Raw genomic sequence first — 21,746 nt, 5'->3', positions numbered from 1 at the left:
TTGATGTCTCCCCTCCATCGCCATCTCAGCCGGCAGCACCAAACATGCAGAGTTGGGCTGGCGAGCAGCTGGTCCCTGCCCGGAGCACCCAGAGAGGGCCGGCAGGGACACATCTCCCCGACACGTCCCGTCTCCCGGCACGTGCCGGTGCCTTGTTTCAATTATTTCCTCCCGGGGATCTGGCTGATCTGACACAGGCCCTCGCCTGCCACTTCCCCGCTCCTGGATTTTGTTCCCAATTTCTTTTGTCTGAGGTTTCCTCCGAGGGATTGGGCTGCGAGAGGGATGCTGGAGGGATGCTGCAGTGTGGGGCAGGGAGAAAAGAGTGTCCACGGCCCTTGGGAAGGACCGAAAGTGCTAAGATACCCTTACAAACAGGAAGGTCTCTACCTCTGCGTAACTAGAATTTACCTAAAAAGAATAAAACCAGCCGAATGCGAGCTACAGATGTAAAAAATAATAATTCTTGTACCGCCACCCACCCTCCAGAGCTGCACAAGAATTGGGCTATGGAGTTGATGTGAGTTGCTAAGCAATACAGGAATAAATAAAGAAGGGAAATAAGTATAAAGGGTTGCAGACTCCTGAGTCATATAGATCCTATAGGTGCTACAGGGTTTCTGACAGCAGGAAGTCGGTCCCGTCACCATGGCCGGTTGCTGTCTGGGTGCCTGGATGCCAGAGAGACGAGAAGAGCTGGCAAAGCCAGGCTAAATTCAACCCGTACCACAGATAGGAAGCGAGATTAAGTCCTTCTCCGTCATCGCTGCTGAGCCCAGCTCTCCTGACAAAGCCCCAGGGGTGAGCCTGCTGCTAATCCAAGGAGCCAATTTTAGAGCTCGCTCTCCACAGACAATCCCAGATTGTTTGGGCTGTTTTGAAGTTTTTCCCAGCCGCACCGTCATTGCATCCTGTGACTTGGCAGGAAAAGCTTTTGCGCTGCCAAGAAGCCCAAGAGGTGTGACAGCGGGGGCTGCACGTCCCCCCCTGTGTGTCCCTCCTGGGGAAAGGGCTCGGTGGCCTCGGGGACAGGGAAAAGCGAGTGGCTTCGGGCAGTGGATTGCCTGCAATGTGACGGCTGTGCCAAGGGGAGCTCGGACATGGCTGTGAGATGCTGAAAGGAGCAGAGGATTTTCTTCCGCACTAGGGAAAAAGCCATTTACAACCGCAGCACAGCTCCTCCCCTTTCTCCCGCTAAAATCACTCTTTTATTTCCTCCCAGCAAACTACCAGCACCATTGTACCCCCTTTTTCTGCAGCTGCTGGGCACAGTCCAGCTCTGCCCGGGGGTTTTCCCTTTGGGTTGGCAGCAGTTTTGCCAGTTTTCTCTCAAAATGGGAGTTGAGATACCTGAACCTGCCATCCACCCACTTCTTGTCTGGCCTCAAGATGTTTCAAAGCTCTCCCCTTTCTATTTCTATCCTCATTGTCATCTTGCTTTGAGAGGAAGGTCTATTCTTCCCCCCCTCCTTTTCTCTCTACAAAAATGGGACATTGTTTCTTCTTTCTTTGATTTAAAAGCCAAAAACAGTTATAGGAAACTGTTCAGCAGATGTTTTACAGTATGGACCTAGAAAAAAAAAGAAGAAAAAAAATAAAAGCTCTCCGATTTTGCTTGAGGATCTATATTTAGCTTAATGCTTCCTCCGATTCAGGATTTGTGTTGGCATAGACAAGGCATAGGTTTAAGCATTTTGATTGTAGTATTTATTTAATTTCTCCCATTTGCTGCATGCATTAAAATCTGGAGCTGACTGCACAAGCTAATGAAGCTCATTCAGGGAGGAGGTAAATTCAGCTTGCTCTGTGTTTCAGCAAGGTCCCCTTCAGCCCACAGATGCTCAGGGAGGAATTGAAAAAATAATGATTTCTCATCCTATTTGCGTTAGAAGAAGTAGGGCTGTGTCCATGCTCACGGCTTGTGCCCAGGGTGGCCAAAGTAAAATGAAACTCCTGGCTGAGATTTATAAAGTCTCAGAGGGAGATTTAGAGGCACTGAATGATCCGATGCTGTGAGCCTCAGCTCCTTGCGATGCGCTGAAAATGGCATTCGCGGGTTTTTGGAAACAGCTTCAATCAGAACAGCCAAAACTCATCCCGTAAACCTTCCCCAGGCCGGACTCCTGCTGACTTCAAAAACCAGAGGACTTGGTACCAGCTGAGCGAGATCTTCCGGAGAAGGACGAGGGTTAACATCACCGGCCGTGTGTGTTCCTCCCTCCACCACAAGCAACAGCAGAAAACCTCATCTTTGCACCATGAGATTATATTGTGGGTGGGAAATCAAAATTAAAAAGCCATCTGCTATTTGCGGGCCTGGGAAAGGCTGGGCAAGGATGGCATCTCACGCATTTGGGTACCCAGTGATGGGAGCAGAAGCAAGAGGCTCAGAGATACCTTTGGGATGCAGTTTCTTCTGGAGTTTGTGCTGGAAACCCATGTGTTTGCAGCTTATGAAGGGTGGAGATACCAGGACTTCGTGCTGGGTCTCCTAAGGAGCATCTGCAGCAGGAAGAGACTGTGAAGAGACCCTGCAGATAATAAAAGCTGGAGAATTATCAGCAGAAGAAGCCAGGACTTATTCAAGTGCATAGAAGATGTTAATGAAGATATAGCTGCTCCAGCAACAGGACCAGAAATCCTTTGCAAACCTCCTAATCCTAACAGAGGGCTGAATTTAGGACGCGAAATAAAGCCCATACTTGCTTACTATCACAAGGTTTTATTAAAAGAAAAGCTGTGCTGTGGTTTTATTTCCAGGACTGCAAACCCAGAGCATCTCCACGGAGACAGGACTTGCATGTGGGAACCCAGGTATAAGTGTAGGGAGGAATCAGTCAGTGCTGGGACATGGGCTGGCCTTAAATGTGACACTGGACATCACTGGCAGCGAGCTGAGCAGTGGTTTCGAACTCAAAATCAAAGCTGTCTTTCGTTTCCAGACATTAATGGCTTGTTTGTTGTCTAAGATGGTGGAAAACCAGATAAAAGCCATAGCCCAAGTGATCTGTTTGATTTCCAATAGGGCATTGTTCGCACAGTTTCGAAATAGCCTGCATTAGAAAGACAGAGCAATTAAAAAGGCAAACTCACCCAAATTCATGGGCTGAGCTCTGGGATGCTGGAAGGATAAAGGTCTAATTCATAGAAGCATCTTTGGCTCCTTTATTTAGGATTTTTCTAGATTATATATGCAGACAAGCAGGAATGTCATTTTTTCCAGACTGCTTTTTTTGCATAAATTAGGATTGTTTGCCATTCATCAGCTAACCCCACCATGACCCCTTTCCCCTCCAGACCCTCTTTGCTCTGCTTAAAACCCATGTGGGCTCCCACAGAGTTTTGCGAGGGCTGGGAGGGGAAAGGCAGGACGGGACATTGTTTTTGGGGAGCTGCGATCAGGACGGTCAGGTCCATGAAGGACCTCGAGAAGGTTATAGGACATCAGTGAGGGTCTCTTCTCTCCTGGGTAGATGTCAATGCCTCAACCATGGGTGGAGGAGGTGGTGATGCCCTTGGGGACGTGTTTTGCTGCACGGGAGATGTGAAACGCTCCTTTAGCGCAGCCTGGAGCCGGGTGGAATCCTGATAAATGAGATGCTGCTGCTTCCCCTCCCACCCACACACTTCCACTTTCACTTCACATGTGGGACCCAGCGCTGTGAGCCCCAGCCTGGCCAGAAATAAATCTCCATCACTGGGCAGGCCTGATGACAGCCTGTGTTCAACCTGCCTCTACAAACATTATTTTTCTCCTCTTTTTCCCCTCTTTCACAGAGGGGAACATCACACCTCTGGGGGGATGTCACCTGTGTGCTGTAATCCCGCCTGAGCTCCCCTGATAATTAATGGAGGGGACAAAAGAGAATCTGTCCAAATGTGCTCGGTGGAGCTCAGGAATTAAATATGAAAAGACACAGCTGTTCTGAAAGCCTAATCTTTGTCACAGACAAACTTCCCTTGACCTGGAACCATGTGGAAAATAAACAGAGAGGTAAAGGACATGTTCATAACTCATTTCCACAAAATCAAGCCTCACATTTCTGCTACTGTATTTTTTTTCCACCTCCTGTTTACTCTTATAACAAAAAGTATTTTGTAAGATACACGTATTCTTGCATTGGTTTTGATGAGCTTCATGCTGAAATATCTCCAGTCTACGTTCAGCCACCAGGCACGTTACACAATTTCCCTGCTCTGTGGTTCCTCATACAGAAACACAGGAGAATAACAGTATTTTCTTTGCTGAGCACATAACTCATGTTTCTGGCTGGACAGTGGTACCCAGGAGGGCACAGATTTCAGCTCAGACCTCCTGAGATTATCACAAGAACCACCGAACCCTTGTTGTCCTCTGCTGCGTTTGCCAGCTGATGGAGAGCAAAAAGGTCCGTCTGATATTGGGAAAAGGCCTGAAGAAAAACTGACTTTCCCAGGTTTATCAGTTAGTCATATAACTCAAACACAATAAAATCTCTTCGTTCTTATGTCATCCCAGTTTTTTCTCCTCCTCCTCACCCCCAGCGCAGTGGCATTTCTGGCACTGAAAAGCTGTGAGCCATGAAAGGAGAATCCCAGCGACTTCGAAGGACGTGTTGTGTTGGGTTGGAGTGAAGTGATGATCCATGAAACAGTGGTGATGGAAAGCCAACTGCTCCTTTCTCCAGGCTGGGATCACAACCTGATTTATGGATGCAGCTGAGCTGCTCTACTGGGCAGTGCTGCCGAGGTGACCCTCTTTTTGGGGGAAAAACAGACCTCCAGAGCACTGCAGGACCACCTGGAGTGGAGAAACCTGGAAAACGTGGGCTCTCCCTTTGCAGCACCTTCTCCAGATGAGGTTGGATGGTTGGATTTCACGATCTTGAGGGTCTGTTCCAACCAAAATGATTCTATGATTCTCAGGTGCTTCAGCCCCGCTGACCAACCATAGGGACAGAGCTTATTATTTTGTGAATGGTTTTATATGACATTTTCCCCCCAGTGCTAATCTATTTTCTTTTTTAAAGATGCAAAAAGAAGCAGTTAAATGATCTCAATTCATTTTCTGTATTTTTATACTGGCTTGAGAAGCAGTTGACTTTTTAAGAATGTCAACATTTTTATCAGCGTTTTGAATTTCCCTACAGCGAGATGCGGAGAATATTTTAACAGATAAAAGGAAATAAAAATATCTCTCTTTTTTTACCCCCATGCTAATAGTAAGTTAAGTAATAAAGAGCAAGTGATTAACTGGCTGCTGAATTCATTTTGAAATCTGGCCAGATGTGTTCGAGCAGGAATTGTTAGTTGAGAGCATTTTTGTAAATCTGATCTTTATTTATACGCTTGCCTGGGAAAAGAGCACTTCTGAAATCTGCCTTTATGGTCCTAGATTAAACGACTTTGTGTAAGGATTTTAATTTACAGACTTGAGGAGGGTATGTGTGATGAAATCCTTTCTTTTGCTTCTTCTGAGTGTATCGGATAGTCTAATGAAAGATCCCCCTCCCAGTCAACAGGCTTAATTCTTCTCGAAATGAGAGAACTGGTACATGATGGCTGATTTTCCAGTTAATATTTTCATAAATGATAATTAACTTACCTTTTTATTACAGGAGCTGCCACACATCCTTCCCCTGCATTGTTAATGGTGTGAGCAGAGCAGGCACCTGCAGAAAGGAGATTATAATGATAATATGTACGTTGGCTTTTAGAAAAGTGATTAGTCTTTGTGCTTACAAAGCAAAATCGACAAATTTGCATCTGAAGGGCTCAGATGGGCAATGTTATGGCTACAACTTCCCTAGAGATGTTGCTTAACACCAAAGTCAGAGCTGAGTGGAAATTTCTCGCTTCTTCTTCCAGCATGAAAATACGGATGGATCTGGGTGTTATTTTGGGTTTTGTCATATATATGCAGGTATGTGTATTTATAGGCACATTTATAGACTAAAAAGGAGAACTCAAAGTTGAAGGAAGGGATTTTTCTGCACGTTGTCTCACACCCAATCCACTCTAACATCTTCAGACGCCAACATTATTTAAAGCTCATTTCTGCGCAGTTCTCGTACCCCTATAGAACAGATAAACCACGTCTGAGCACGTTTATGGCAATTAACTCAACCCATATGAAGGAGATTTAGCTGCAGCAGCTTCTAACCTAATATAGCCTGGCAAAAGTCACGTCTGGACCTGTTTTAAGCATTCAGGATGCTGCCGTACACCCTGAACTGCTTCTCTTTTAGTCTATAAGCCGGATCCATCACATTGTATCCGAGGTGATGGATCTGAGCTTCTGCCCTACCCAAGAATGGGAGAACCCAATTCTTCTACTTTTGGGGATGGATATTTCTCCTTGATTTGGATTTCGAGCATTCTCGGACTCCATACAAGAAGGCAGTTCATGGGGTGTTTGTCCCCAGAAGGGCTGAGTGCTGCATCTAGGTTGCTTTTGAGGCCAGCAAACGATGGGAAGCTTCAACAGCTGGAAAGCAGATGTTGCACAGCTCTTGGTGGATCGCGGCTGCGGCATCTGGGGCACAGGCTGTGTGTTATGGCCTTGATTTTGAGGAGAGGCGGGAGGGAAGGCTGCTGCTGCCTGGGCAAACCTGCCATGGGCAGCTCCTTCATCTCCTGGATCACCTTCTCCCAGGGCAAACAGAAGGTAACCCTCCAAAATCCCCTTTTTCCGCTCCCTTGTATCAGGGTCACCACTGAACATCAACTGAAAAGAGCCAGACTCAGGTGCTCAGGGTAATTTCAGCAGTTTCTGCTCTGTTTTTCCAGTTTAATATGGAAATTATAATACTTAGAGATCCATAAAGGGATGTGGAAGTTTATTACGTGAAGCTTCTCACCCTTAGTGGCTTCCGATCCTCCAGCAGAACCAAGTCTGCACCTTCAGCATGATGCTGCTCTCATTTTCCATCCATACGTCTAACTGCAAAATGGTCAGAAGGATTTCTTAGGTTGTTGGGAAAGGGGCTGTTTCTGCTGACACATCCAGAATGAGCCTGTGTGCCCATGTGTCCCTAAATTTAAGCAGCTTACCAGTGCACAACCCGTGAAATATCCACGAGATATCTCAGATTCCATAAAAAACATTAATAACTACTTCAGCTAAACATTAAGGAATCATTTTATTTTTTTATGAGCACGAGGAAAATCCGAACCAGCTGGAATGGAAAGTACTTCTCTATGCACAATGGCTTCCATAAACCACCCAAAATTCAACCCAGAGCTGGAGCAACTGCCTTAAGTGACCGATGTGACAGCAGTGACCACGTGCAAGCTGAGCGAGGTGATCCGCAGGCAGCGGCCGTCGTGCTGCCTTGTGAGAAACAGCCGAAACCAGAAGCCTTTCCATTTTGCAGACACACAGCCGATTGGACAGCCATAATGTATTAATATATAGATGACTGTATTGGAAGAACCGTCTGCTGCAGAGCAAAGCATCCAGCCTGAGGAAAGACATCTTGTTTGCAGCTGCCAGCGGGGTTATCCTGCAGCTTTGGGAAGAGTTGCCCGGATAAAAAAAACTGGTTGCTGGATGCTTTCCACTCCTTCGGCGTTCAGACGTGACCGAGCCTTTGTAGCAAAGCCCAGGAGGCTGGAAATTTTCCTGAGAAGATGGGAACCCTGTAAATAATTTCCTGCGTTCAAATAGCTACAAGAGGGATCTGTGCCTTACGGCTGCAAGTTCAACAGGTAACGTAGATTCGGGCCACCTGTAGCTTCTAAGTTAAGGCAAAGGCTAAAGGAGAGATTAATTCCTTATTTAGGAGCTTGAAAAAATCTTTGAAGGACCTGTTCATAATTTAATGTGCATAAATATTGTGGTTTTTTTTTTCTTCTTTGTCATTATGTGCATTTGAGCAGTCTCCTGGGCTGGGGGGTGAAGAACTTGGGAGTCCTTTATGGCTGTGAACACTGGAGCTTTGCACATTTGATGTCTCTGGGAAGCTTTTGGCAGCAGTAGATGCCACAGAAACCCTGTAGAGGCAGAAATTACCCACCTGGCAGCAAATCCAATTTTGGTCTGCACTTTGCAAACGTCCACTTAGCTGGGAGTAGCCAAAATGCCCATTTTTGGACTGGGAAAGGGCATCCCCAGGAGTTATTTCTCTCCCCAGACTGACGAGTGCTTCAGCCTGGATTTCCAGCGATAATAATGAGATGTACACGGTGCATTTTGGTTTTTTCTTGCTGCAAACTTCCCTGAAAAACAGCCACTTTGTAAATATTCTGTCAAACAGAATATCACACCATCAGTGCAATGAGGCAATGAGGGCTGTGTCCTCCTTTGTGCTGTTGTATCACAGTTTGCTGTTAGGATTTGTAGGGAAAACTCACAGCAGCTGTTTCCAGCCTCCTATTTTGCCCATAAACAAAATATCCCAGGACATCACACATGCAGACTTTGGTGTTTGGGCCTTTTCTCGCTCTTGGGGCTGCTGGCAGGGGCTCGGTTGCTCATGAAGGCGATGCGATGGGGATCTGTGCTGGAACTGGAGAGGATTTTCAGCCTGGAGCCCTCTCCTGGAGGAAAAGGCAGCTCTGCTGCCTGGAGAGAGCATCTCTGGTACGTAAGGGGAGATTGCTTCAGTGGCTTGCAGCTATTGTGGCTGTTTTTTTGGCACCAGAGGCACATGATAAGGGGTTTTAGGGTATGATACCAGGCTGGATCCTGCCCAGGCACCAGAAAGCCCAGCACACCATGGGATATTCATGGGAGCAGGAAAGGCAGAGGTGCCCAGGGGGCCTTTTAAGGACGAAACAGCGATTTCTGCCTTCAGGCACCTCCAGGCAGAGGCAGCAGCTGAGCTGATGTTGGGGGATCAGTCCTGGGAAAAAACCTCACCCTGGCTTTGCTCTGCCTGCCTGGTTTTCAGTCTCCGTGCAAGAATAAAGCTCCACTTCACAGGCAATTTTGGGGGCCCGAGTAACACTTGCAAAGCACGTTGGAGCACTCAGATCGCTTTACAGGATGCAAAAGCAGCACCCAAAGGCACCGGTGGGGGGAAAGGCTGGCGGGAGGCTGCCCCCATGCCAACCTCCAGCCAATATTACGATTATTTTTGTTTCCCAACGGTGTGACAGCTGCCAGAGGTGTTTTTTTCCTGGCTGGCGAGTGTGGAACTGGCCTTTCCCACCGCCCTGGATGCGGGGCTGACCACTCCCCCTCCCTTTGAATAGGCAGCCCTGCAGCAAACACTATGGTATTTCCATCCTCTCTGACTCCGGCGCGGAGGATAACACCAGGTAGTTGGAAAAGAGATCGGAGACAAGTGTGGGAAGCCGTGGAGGACATAAGCTTTGCCCCTGGTCTTGCAGCTAAGTAGTAAGTGGTGGTGGGGAGAGAGTCGCTTTAAACTCTTCTTGGTGGGTTGTAGGTACCTGTGTTCATTTGCAGGACATCTACGATTTGTTTTGTTGGCAATTTACTTTTGCTCTCTCCATTTCCAGTTTCAGTCAGTAACTGATTTGTGTGTTTGGTAACAATACTGCAGGATCTTATAAATGTCTGAGCTGATGCTTCCCTTTAAAAGTCCTATTCTTCTTTTAATATAGAGTATATAAAGTTTATATGTATGTTCAGGAAAACATTATTGCTACCCTTATCTAGGTAGAAGGCTGCGCCTTGGCATTATTACAGTGGATTAAATTCTCAGTTCCTTTTATGTTTTGAATTATATTTTTGTTTGAATGGGGGTTGGTTTGTTCGGGGAGAAGCTGACCAGAGCTGATTCCTGTCTTTTTTGGGGGTGCTTATAAGGGGTTTGCTGCTGCACCTCCGCAGGTTTTTAAGAGCAATGCCATCCTGCAAAGGGCAGAAAGTGCCACAGGTGCCAGCATTTGTTTTCAGGAGGAACTGGAACCCGAATGTGACAGCTGCAGGGATGTACTGCCTTGGGAAGGGCACAATCCTGCACCCCTCAGCCAGCCCAAAAAGCACCCGTGGGGTTTACGAGCCCCCGAGGAGCAGAGCCAAGGCCTTTCCCCTTCCCATTAGTCTTGAAATCATCACTTTGCATGTGGCCACTCATTTGGTATTACAGTTACCATCGACTTCCCATCCTGGGCTGTCAACTGACACCTTTGGGGGCTGTGGGCTGGATCCAGAGCTGTTTCCTGCTCACAGGCTGTTCCTGCTGCCTCTAATTCAGCCGTTTTTTTAACCTCACCCCTGCCTGTCACATAAACAATTTTCTGGCAAGCCAGATTTTTTGGGTTGCCCAGATATTTTCACCCCAGGCAGCAGGGAATGGTACCACGCACCCAGTGGCTGGGATTTTTGGGGGTCATACAGGGAATCTGGAGCAAAACACAAATTTATAGCTGAGTTGTCAATCCCTGACCAAAATCCCTTTGCCATGTGACAGATCAGATTCTCTGAGACGGGGAACACATGCTCCTTGCAGGGCCAGATCCTTCCCTGGTGCAGGGGACCCCTCGCTGAACTCAACAGGTTCTTCTCCCCTTTTGCTTTGCCCCAGCTGAGGATCTGGCCGGTGACGTTGTGCTCTGAGTCTGTTCTTTCACGGAGGGAAATTTGTGAGTGAAATAACAGATTAACTAATGAACCCCCCATCCACCCATTCACATCTTCCTGCAATTGCAAGTAGGTGGCAGGATCCAAAAGAGATTTAATGGCGACATCCTACCTAAACCCTCTCGTTGTGCTGTCAGCTGGCTGTTGATTTGGTGCTGCTGTTGATGGTGACATTATTTTAGTTTAATTATTAAATAGCTGACTAATAGAGGAATGAGCCAGGTAAAGGAGAAATCTAAAGCACAAAGCAGCTTACTGCCAAGCACAGAGAGCAAAGCGCGTGTGTATATGAGATTGGTCCAAACCTGAAGTGTCCCAGCGCTATCTGGTGACCACTGGTGACACTGTCATCCATCCCAGCTCGAGTCTGTCCAGCCAAATGGGATGCCTCTTGAGGTACCATCAGATCTCCTTCAGATCTGACACCCACTGAGAAAAGAAAAAGCACAGCGTTAAAGCAGAAAGTGATGTGCTGACAGGCATCTCCCCCCTCCATCCTGTTATCCTCATCGTTCCCAGAAACGGTGCGGACAGCTTCATTACAGCGTCACTAATCCGGCTGCAATCACCACCGGGGAGTAAAGACAGTGGCTCAGGGGCTCCCATCCTCGGCCTCTCACCCTCACTTTCTCCTGTAACCTCAGCCAAATCGTTTAATCTCTTGGAGTATTTATTAAAGGTGCAGAAGAGCGATTGTGCTATTGTTCTATTTACCATAGCATCAGTATGTACTGCCCTGCCTGGTTTTCCTTTGGTAAATCAGGTATTATCTTCGAGAGCATTTAAAAATCATAACAAATGTTGGATTCTCTGATATGAAACAGACCAGGAGGTGGCCGATCTGTTAAAACCCAGGGCTTGCGAATAGGCAGCAAGGGAAACATGCTCATTTTTATTGCTTGCATCCCTGCATTAGGGATGCTCCTTTTATTTTAAGCTGGTGCCAGGGTTTGACAAATTGCACGAGGTTTTCAACATGCCAACAGATCAACAAACGCTCTTTCCCCTGAGAACGGAATTGGCTGGCGGCCTGGAAAGTGCCAGGATTTCGAGGGTTAAAGCCTTGCGGAAGAATGTCATTTCCACGAGCTATTTTCCCTGCCCCCTCAAAGATGATAAATTAGTACGTGATGCAAAAATAAAATGGCCATAGCTGAGCGGCTTTGGGTCAGCGAGCTGCCAGCGCAGCAGCCCATGGAGCATGGTCATGTGGAAGGTGCTGCTTCTCATCTTCAAAGTCTTCATTCACATTCTTTAAATCAGAAATATCTTGGTATTTCCCTATCCTCTAAACAACATAATACTAAAACACTATATAAAAATATTGTCAAGGGTCCTCATATATCAATAGACAATTACTTCATTTTAATACACATTTTTAACTCTTTCCTAACTTCAGCACGGGTGTGTGTGTTAATGGTGAGGACAAATAGCTTTTCACTTTTTAGACTAAGCTTGGTAACTCATTAAAAAAAAAATCTCTCGTAAAAGAGGAGGGATGGATGTTGAAATGAAATTAAAATTGTAATTTAGTTTAGCAATGGCCCAAGAATCCAACAGCTTTGGCTGGTACTTGATCAAGTCCCAAAATAAATGCTGTTTCTCCCACACATGTTTTCGCAATAAGACAGAAATAATAAGAGCAAACAATAAGTCTGAAGTCAAGCTGTTAAGTCATTAAGGATTTTACCAAATGGCTCTGATTCCCCTCTATTTATTAACAGCTCTCAGCAAGCCATGGATCTTGATTATCTTGGGGTAAATCTACAGTGATTTCCTTAATATCGGCCAAGTTACCTGCCACGCAGAGTGCGATCATTGAATTTAGCTCCTGAGCGGTCATTAAAGCTGTCTACCGGCGTCCGAGGGGAGGAGAGGAGCTCGTTAGGCTCTTATTAGAGGAAGCTAAAGAGAAGAAAAATATCGCTCAGACATCAGGGAAACTTGCTGACAGTGAGAGATGTTTTGGGCTGTGAAGTAGTTTCCTCTGGGAAGTGGTGGAAGTTCTGTTAAAATTAGCCTGGACAAAACACATCAGAGCTCCCTTTCTGCTGTCATCTTGCCTTTGCTTGCCTTTTAATTTTCATTTTTTTTCCCAAAGCGCAATAATTTTATGTACAGAAGCTGCTCATCTGCCCTTTTCTAGCAGAGCTTGTCTCCCAGGTCCCTTTCGCAGCCTAAAACCTGCGTCTCTCTGTTGCTTAACCGTTGTCACCCACAAAATCTGCATCAGGCAGATTTAATTTGCATTGAATGTGGACTTGCTCTGAACCGACAGCGAAGGGGGTGCAAACAGTTGCTGAGGTTGCACTGTATTTTTGACACCCACTTATGCTTTTTAATAGTACAGCTTGCAGGGGAAAAGCAACCAAAAAGCAAACTGTCCTTGCTATAAATCTTGCTGTCTAGTGATGATAATTCCCCATTTCCAGCCTGGGGCTCAGGATGGGGTGGGAGTGGCGCTGCTTTCCAGCTCTGACTATCTTCTTAATATTCCTTTATTTGCATGAAGCCTTGTCCTGGGTGTCAGGATGGGGTTAGTTGTTCTCCTCTGACTGAAGCACATGCCGCTTTGAGCATCAACGGGTGGTACTTTGCTGGAAGGTTCAGTTGGCAGCAGCATCCTGAGAAAGATGCAACCGACATTCAGCGAGGCATGAAAGCCGCTCTCGAGAGCCGGTGTTGACTTAGGTGTCTCGATCAAAGGGAAAAACCAAACAAAACAAAACCCAAACCCCAACTGCCTGTCACACAAGCTGCAAAGCAGGAAAAAAAAAGAGCTGCTGTTTCAACTGCTGTTTTAACGCTGTAACTCCTCACTCTCGGACACGTGTGTGGCATTGAAACAGGTGAATCAGCCTGGAGGTTTCTCTGTCTCTGTTTTGCAGCATCTGTCTTCCTTTGGTGCAGTTTGGCAGCTTTAGTCCTTACTCTAGAGCAAGGGGGAAGTCAGTTCATGTTTAGGAGAGACATTTTAAGTCAGGATCAGGGAACTGGGACTGAATGCTTTGCCCTTCATTAGCTGAATTGCAGAAAGAGGCTCCATGCAGCTTCTTTGTCTGCAAAGAGATTTAAGCCAAAGTGGTTTTTAACTCTCAGTTAGAGCAGGCTGGGAGGGTATGCACAGATGCTGAGATTAGTTAAGGCTTCTCAGCTGCAGCAACTTGCAATATGTGTGTTTTTGGGTTGCTCTAAGCACAAAGAGAATCTGGCTCATTGTACTTCTACCACATAGGTCGTTTTCAGTTTTGTGAATTAAAAAGAGAAGTTTAAAAGAAAAAAAGTATTACTGGTGTTAGAGCAGAAGTTAGTAATAACAAGCAGGAAATGATGATGATAATTTAATACATATACACATACACATGCAGGTGTTTCACGTTTGGCCATTAGTCACAGCGCTGGGAGATGGTATCTGGAGGCCTTTTTTTGCTGAAGTGCTGAGTGAGGTGCAGCTGAAGCGGGATCTGCCCTTTGTTTGGATGGTTTGTGGCTGGACCTTGGCTCTGTGAGCAGGGAAGGGGCTGGGGGGAGGCTGGGACTAGGTCCTGGTTCTTCTGGCAGCTATTCTTGGGTGCAGAGCAGAAAGAGGAGGCTGAAGATAACGTGATGACTTGGACAAGTGTTTGCATCTGCAGCGGGTGGCACAGGAGCTCTGCAGAAATCAAAAGTGGGGGTTTGCAGAGGAACTGGAGCTGTTGTGTTCTCAGAGAGGTTAAAGCAGCGGCAGCTTGTGCATCTCTCAGGCTGTGCCATGGATCAGTGAGGTTAAAATAGCCATTCCCCTTCGGCTCTGAGTTGTAACCATCCCCATCCCAGGCTACTCCCTCTTTACTCTTTCCTCCCAGCACCTCGAAGTCACATTCCCCAAAACACAGAAAGCGCGTTGGCCCTGCATTTTTCTACTGGGCGTTTAAGGAGAGAGGGAGAAACATCTCCAGATTTGAAAATGGATTGCAGCTCCTTCACCTCGGCTATGCAAATGGGCTATTCTGTGATTGAAAACCAAATAGTCAGAACTATAAGTCTCAGCAATGCAAGGGAGAGCTTTAGCAAAGGGGCATGAACACAGGAATATAGAAGATGTCTCTTGAAATGAACGAATTTCTTTGTGAAACAGATTGTTTTTGATGAAGCTTTTACAGGAAAGGTGTTGATCTCAACAAACTGGCTTCCTTTATTTTCTTCTTTTTTTTTTTTTTCAAAAGAAAAAAGTTGGCAACAATTTCCCACTGGTTCTACAGCAAAGGAAATATGATCTCATCTTCCCCCAGAGTAGCTCCATCAGCTTCCAGGTGATAATTCATTCACCATTGTCAGGCTCTCAGCAGTTTACACTAATGGCTCTGCATGTCCGCGTTGTTGATACAACACATCTAATCACAATATCTGCTATTAATACAGATATTTTTCCTCTTAACTTTTCCAGCTTAAACTCATTAAGATGACAGCCTGGTCCTGGCTTTCTATGCTAGTGAGAAAGCACAGGCTTAGCTGATAATGTCAGTTTTTATGCCTTCTGCAGCTGGGCATCTCATGTCCATCTCCATTTCCACAGGCACCTCTGAGATGATGAGTTACTATGTGGACGCAACCATCAGCAGCGCAGCCCCTTATCCTTTAGCTCGGCCCGGAGTGATGGTAAGAAAGGAGTTTGGGTTGTTTTTCTCTCCCTTTGGTTGCTGTGACTTTCCAGCCCATTCATTGACACGGCTGAGTGTCAACGGCTAAATTATTCCAAAGCTTCATGTAGTTCAGAGCAACATTCGAACGCTGTGTGTTTACCCGAAGCTTTTCTGAACCTCTTGAGCTCGCAAACCTCGACTGGAAATAAGATCGTGGCATCGGATTTCCTGCCCTTGTGTTGGGAGGAGGATTGTCGGAGTCGCCATTGTCCCAGTGGCTCCACTCCCCAACCTTCACCTGCTGGGGGTGGACGTGGTGGGACCAGCACAAACTTAGGCCAGGCTTTGGAAAAGCTTCACTCAGTTGGGCTGGAGTTTTTGGAGAACTTCGCCCAAAGAAATGCTGGCCAGTGTCAAAGATCCTAAGCGAGGGCAGGTGAAAGCTGTAACTCTGAGCTGAGACACCAGGCTGCATGGAAGACCTGCTAGAAAGCAAAATTTGCACCAAATTAGGAAGAAAAGGCCACCCTGACACATGAAATATTTCTAACACAGCTTGAGATTTTTCTTTTAAGTGGCTCCACGTGTGCATTTGTCCTCTAAATACGGATTGGAAACGAAGCAAAACTATTTTGCTGCAGGGAAATAATAAGAGTAATTTATTTGTATGTATGTATATGTTGTAATCCTCTTATATAGAGATATACATATATATGTGCTATATATCTTATACGGTATGTATGTATATACACACATGAATATAAGGAAAATATGTATATAAGCTATATACACATATATACACTATACATACATATTCATAAATATATATGTATAAAAGAAAATGAAAATTATATCCTAGATTTAGTTCCATATATCTATATAAGCTTGTATATATAATACATATATTTTCTATGTGAAGTATAAATAGAACTTTATACACAATAAAACCAAACATTTGTATTACATAATGACAGTGATAAACTAGTATTGCATATATGCGGCTATATACATGCCTATATCGCACATATAATCAATGCATGCATATATGTATTATGTGCAAGCATGTAATAATACAGTGTATTACATAATATATATGTGATAATACTTAAGTTTATATAAATATAAAGACGTGCATATACTTAGTGTGTGTATGCTACATGTGTATACGTGTGTATGTGTACACACACATGTATGTCTGTGGACACATAAGTGCAACTAACAAATCTAAACACAAATAACACGAAGATAAATATAAACGTAGTATTTCCAAATAATACCATTCTAAGTAGGAATATTTGCATGAATACGCAGATTGGCCTCAGCACGGGGCTGGGGGCCCCCATAGTGCCGGGGTGCCCCTCAGCTCCTCATGTTTTTGGCGGGAACGTGGGGCCTCCTGCCTCACGCTGCCAAAAAAATAACAATTTTGGCTGAAATGGGTCCCATTTCATGGTGGGTGTCCCCCCAACACCAGCCCTGAGGAGACCCCCCCTTCTCACCGCTATCTTGCGCCCCACTAACCTTCATTTTTTCCCCTCACCTTTTGTTTAAAAAAGGGCTTTTAAAGCCTGATCGCGACACCCCTCAGCCGGCTGAGTTTGGACGGCATAATTTCTCCTGAGCAAATCCCGCCGTCTCGGAGACTTGTGTCTGAATTTGGGGGTGGAAAGCTGTGCTGCCCCCTTGTGTGGGGCAGCCATTTTGGGGTTCCACTCCCCTGACGCTTCTCCCTCTCCCAGAAACAAGGTGCCGCCGGTCCCTGCGAGGATCCCTGGGTGACCTGCGGCTTTCAGGCCACCTGCTGCCAGCCGAGGACCTGCTGCCCGCTCTGGGATGAGCCTGCCACGCAAGAGGTGCCCACCGGGCTGGAGCACTACGGCACGGGTAGGGCGCCATTTTGAGGTGGGGGGATGCGAACTGGGATGGTGCCTTTCCCGCCTCCTCCCACTCAGGTGAAAAGATGAGCCACAAAGCCCCGCCACAGGGTGAGAAAGCAGATAAAAAACCTTAAAGCTGCTTTGTTTAACTATTCTCGTCCTTAGTGTGATGCTGAAGGATGCAAGATACCTTCTTCCCCAGCTCAGGGAACCCCTCTCCTCTTTCAGGGGATCATTTTGACATCCTGCATGTACCCCCTTTTCATTTAGGGTCTGCAGCTCGGTTGCTGCTCCCTGGGGTCTGGACAGTCATGGAGATCTATGGAAGATGCCATTGGTGAGGTGGATCTACTAAAGTTCTGGTTGAATCTTCAGCATTTCTCATAGTGTTTGCAGGATTGATGCCCTTGCTGGTGGCTTTGGAAAGGCCACGGAGTTTTAACTCCTCTGTGGTAGTAATTTTGGGTCTCTTGCTCTTGTATATTTGCTGCTTGGGAGGGTGACGCACATATTTCAGATAACCACAGCTGGAGATGTGCGGGCACGGTTGCAATGAGCTGCACAGCTAAAGCAACCCGCCAGCTTGGACTAAACGACTGTCTCCTCTGACACATTCATAATTTGAAGAGTCATTTACAAAATCATCGGTGACTAATTCTTGCCCCGCGCGTTGTTCAAGCCGCAAATCTTCAAGCTGAGCTCACAGTTTGGGCTGCTCCTTGTAGAAGCAACTGGCAGATGTCAGACGGGCAGTCAGTCCTTCTGCAAAAAGCTGTCGTGGAGGATTCAGGTATAAGCGAAAGATCTCAAGTTGCATGAATGTGACCTTTGCAAAGGGCCAATATGAAGTTTATGTTTCAGTTAAGTCCCATATAAGCCTATCGTGAAGCACTTAAATCCCATGTAAGCTTTTGCATGGCATGTGCTGGTCTTCTGTGACTTGTTCCCGGCTCGTTAGTTATGCACATTGGCCCCTTGGGAAGGGAAAAGCCCTGATGTTTAGAGACTTTTTGCAGCTAAAGAGTTCAGCAGAGCTAGAGACTGTTGCAGTAAAATGTACAGTTTGAAATCTCTCCTTGGCAAATATTCAGGCATTTCTTTTCTTTTTTTCTTCTTTGGTGAGCACTTGTGAGGATGCAGAGCGCTGGAGCAAAATTCCCAGCCGTTCCTATTTCAGCTATTTGCTCAACTCCTGTGGGTGACCTCTCTCAGTGTGATGTCAACTCTGCTCTGATGAAATCTGCCCTTGCAGCATTTGGATTTACTCAAACATTTTGCAAATCTGTGCCTGGAAAGTTTGCTTTGTGTGGCTTTTGGGTTTTTTCCCCCCTACCCTCTCCCCTTTTCTGTGAAAGTGCTCTCTCCAGGGACCAACATATCTTCAGTGCAGATCTCCATTACCCCATGCCGGGTCTGTGAAATTTCTTGCTGCAGAGGCCGGAGCCTGGTTCAAACCTCAGTGAAGCCAGGTTTCCACAGGTTTTGATCAAACTTTTGGTGCATTGCGTCGGGTAGGACAGGCCTCTCATTCTCTTGCAACACCCCAGAGTTACTTTTCAGTTCTTCCTGTTGCAATGCAAGGTACTCTTTCTCTGATTTTTTATTGTTTTTTTTTTTTAATGCTGTTGTTTCTTCAGTCTAGAGCAGTTTCTAATTTTAAACGAGAGGAAACTCTCATTTGTATATACCCCTAGGAACAGTCTTTCATTTCTCCTTTGTGTTTCGGCTGCACACTAAAACCATTTGTCATCTATTCTTCTGGTGTACTAGAGGCTATTTTGGTTTTCATGGTCTTGATGTTGGCAAAAGAAACAAGTCAGCAAGGAAAATGCAAGTGTGAATATATCCTCTTGCAATAGAAAGCCACAACATTTCTAAAAGTTTTAGAGCTGCTTGCGTTTAGAGAAGATATTTTGCCTTTGAAGCGTGGGTGAGTTTATTTGCACTGTGCTTGAAGTATGATAAGATTATTCAGCAACATGGATAAAGCAAAGCCTGATGTGGATTTAGGGTGTTGATAAAGACAAGAAGGGCTGGTGCTTTTCTGTTTAAAAAGCAAAAATTTGGACATGGTGTAGAGCCAGTTTTACTTGTTAGCTTGCTCCCACAATGTGCAGCGCATATGTTGGATGCTGAAAGCCACATTTAGCTCCGTGTATCTAATTCCTAAGGTAATAATATCCTAATATTACCTCCTTGTAATACTTTTTGGCTGAGACAAGCTTAGGCACAAAACTGGAGCGGAGGAAAAGATTTGGTACTGGTATTATCATTTTAGCACGGACTCAGTCCTGACCGCGCTGCCTTTTTGGGCCAAGGCCACTTTAACAACCCCTTCCACTCCAAAGTGGTTTGTTTTCCTTTGCGATAGGGGAGATAACACTGTTGTTAGTGTAAGGCGAGGGATGATGAAGTTCTTGTGAAGAAGTTTCTACCACTGAATGAGCACTTTTGGACTGAAGATGCTCTCAGGAGTGTTTTGGGGGAGTGATCCTGCTTTCACAGAGAAATTGGGATTGGCTCTGGGATTTGCAAGGCAGGAAATTAAATGAGAGGAGAAATGAGAGCTGCAGGTCTGGCTCTGCTTTCCTAAAGCAGTCCTGCTGATTTCGATCAGGTTTCTTGCACCCAGACCCTGTCACAAATAAAAGGCGTCACCTTAGGCTCATCCCCAGCACCCATGGGGCAGAACCCAGCCTTTCCCTGATGCTGTCTGACCACGTTATCTTGGTGCCACCTCTCAGCCCAGAATATTTTGGGTTCATTCACTTTGAGGCTGGAATATCCCTAATGCAGCAAACCTGCATCCAACCCCCCAGTGCTTTGGGTCCCTGCAGCCTGGGCCATAGCAGTGTTTTTCTTGGTTTGGCAACAAAATAAAGCCCTTGTAGCTGGAGCAACACATTGCAGGGTGCAGCTAAAACAGGGATGCTCTGCCTTTGCTACGTTTGGCTGTGATCCTCCTCCAAGCCCCACTCTCAGCGCAGCCTGGACCGATCCCCTGGGGACCACCTGCATCCCTGGCCAGCTCTCCCTTTTTCCCCACGTTGTCCCCCCCATCGCCCGTGGAGAATCCCGGAGGAAAGCGTTTTCTGTGAGCAGTTCTTGGGCTGTCTTCCAGCCCCATGCTCAGAGGAAAGGGGCTTGGGGAGGAGTAGAAAAGGGGAGAAGGTGAACGCTGACCAGGCTCAGCCCGATGGCTTCTCCAGCTGCAGCACATTTTCTGAGCGAAGCTTTTTTTTTTTTTTATGTCCTTTTATCCTATTTTTAACCGCGGCCTCTTTCCTTTTCTCAGCCTCCTCCAACACTTCCCCCCTCCCCTGCGCTGCTGCTGCCTCCCCCGCACACTCTGCTCTCCGCAGAGATGAATGGGTGTCTTTGCGCAGGGCACACACATCTGCTTGTGGCTGCCAGACCTCGCGGGACTGCTCAGGCTGCTCTCCTTGCCCGGCCACTCGGTCCTTTCCCTCCTCCAAAAATGAGCGATGGGCAAGGGAGGACATGGAGGAAGGTGAAGGGGGAGAAAAAAAAGGGTGAACCATCACAGGGTGGGATGAACAAGAGCCAAAGCGATGGCTGTGGATTTATTTCAATGCTCAGCAAAAGCTGTGCACAAAATCCTGCCTCTGCCCGACTTGCTGCTGCTGTTCCCCCCAGATTTGCAGCTCTCCCCGGCCATTCGGGGGGTGAATGAACCCTTTCTGCTGGGCTCTAGTGTCATTCTCTGGCTGGCGAGGTGGTGTTTATAGCCTGGTTGGAATGGGGTTTGTTTTGACCTTTTTCCTTCGTGGCAGTCTTCGGGTGTTCTGTTGGCTCTATCTGGATTCACTCTGATTTGTGAGGGTCGTGGTTGTTTTGCAGGTAAGGAAAAGGCGCAGGTGACGCTTCTGATGCTCCCTCTGCATCCCCGCTGTGACCTGCTGCGACTCAGCACTCAGTGAGGTTTATTTGCACTGAAGCAAGAGAATGACAAAAATCCAGGCTTTCACTTTTCCATTTTTTTCCTGCCTAACTCTGGAAATATCCCCGTCTCGCCTCTCAAAGGCAAAACCCAAGGGAGCTCCCTGCGCGTTGGGCCATCACCAGAGAAGGAGTGCAGAGCTCTTTTCCCACTTGAGCTGCAAGCCGGTGTCAGCTGGGGACCAGCAGCCGTTCAGCGAGGAATTGGGCTCTCAGCAGGCTGTTGGTGCCCTGGGTGAAAGCTGGAAGGTTGTTGCTTGGTTTTTGGGTGACGCCCGCAGATTCGCTGAGGCCCTCAAGTGTAACAGGGCGATGGAAGCTCAGCAAGATGCAAAACTCAAGTTAGCAAAGTACATGAGAACCATTGCAAAAAAGAGCAGCTTTGGTGTTCCATGGGCAGGGAATAACTTGGTGTAGAGTTAAGGAGGAAAGGGACTATGCAACAAGTTCTCTCGGGCTTCTCTAATGCCTTGAGGAAAATATTTTGGGATGGTCTTGGCGTATTTTCTCTCTGGAAGGACAGGGCTGGCGGGGTGATGCCAGCAGAGCCACGTGCAGGGCAGGCAGACGGGGACATGGGGAGCTCAGGGGGGCTGGGACCCCCAAAACAGCCTGTTTCCTTCAGCTCCTGGCAGCACGAAGCACCTCTCTCTCCCTCCAGATGTTCTTTGTGTTTATAGCTGCTGAAGCAACTCTCTCATTAATACGTTTCTCTCTCCCTTTCTCTCTCTCTCTCACATTGAAGCCAGAAGT

At 46.6% G+C, this 21,746-nt stretch overlaps 1 protein-coding gene and 1 long non-coding RNA gene across 5 annotated transcripts in view; one reads left to right on the top strand and one right to left on the bottom strand.

The window, feature by feature from the left end:
* Nucleotides 1-1,684: 1,684 nt before the first annotated feature.
* Nucleotides 1,685-13,597, bottom strand: LOC135576290 (uncharacterized). The gene is made up of 4 exons (XR_010467895.1): nt 12,332-13,597; nt 10,840-10,963; nt 5,585-5,651; nt 1,685-2,531 (listed from the first exon to the last, which is right to left on the bottom strand). It is a non-coding gene; the product is annotated as an uncharacterized LOC135576290 (long non-coding RNA).
* Nucleotides 9,129-21,746, top strand: part of ETS1 (ETS proto-oncogene 1, transcription factor) — a 62,567-nt gene continuing 49,949 nt past the window's right edge. Inside the window, exons 1-4 of one of the 4 annotated variants that reach the window (XM_065040354.1) lie at nt 9,270-9,322; nt 14,740-14,826; nt 15,090-15,172; nt 16,896-17,040. In XM_065040354.1, the coding sequence (XP_064896426.1) occupies nt 15,101-15,172; nt 16,896-17,040 (217 nt within the window). In that variant the 5' untranslated portion in view covers nt 9,270-9,322; nt 14,740-14,826; nt 15,090-15,100. Of the gene's footprint in view, nt 9,323-14,739; nt 14,827-15,089; nt 15,173-16,895; nt 17,041-21,746 lie in introns of all 4 variants that reach the window. The other 3 variants (XM_065040353.1, XM_065040352.1, XM_065040357.1) reach the window with 3 other exon arrangements.

Source organism: Columba livia, chromosome 24, assembly GCF_036013475.1.
Source record: "Columba livia isolate bColLiv1 breed racing homer chromosome 24, bColLiv1.pat.W.v2, whole genome shotgun sequence".
Classification (NCBI taxonomy): Eukaryota; Metazoa; Chordata; class Aves; order Columbiformes; family Columbidae; genus Columba; species Columba livia.
This window is presented reverse-complemented; position numbering and strand designations above follow the sequence as displayed.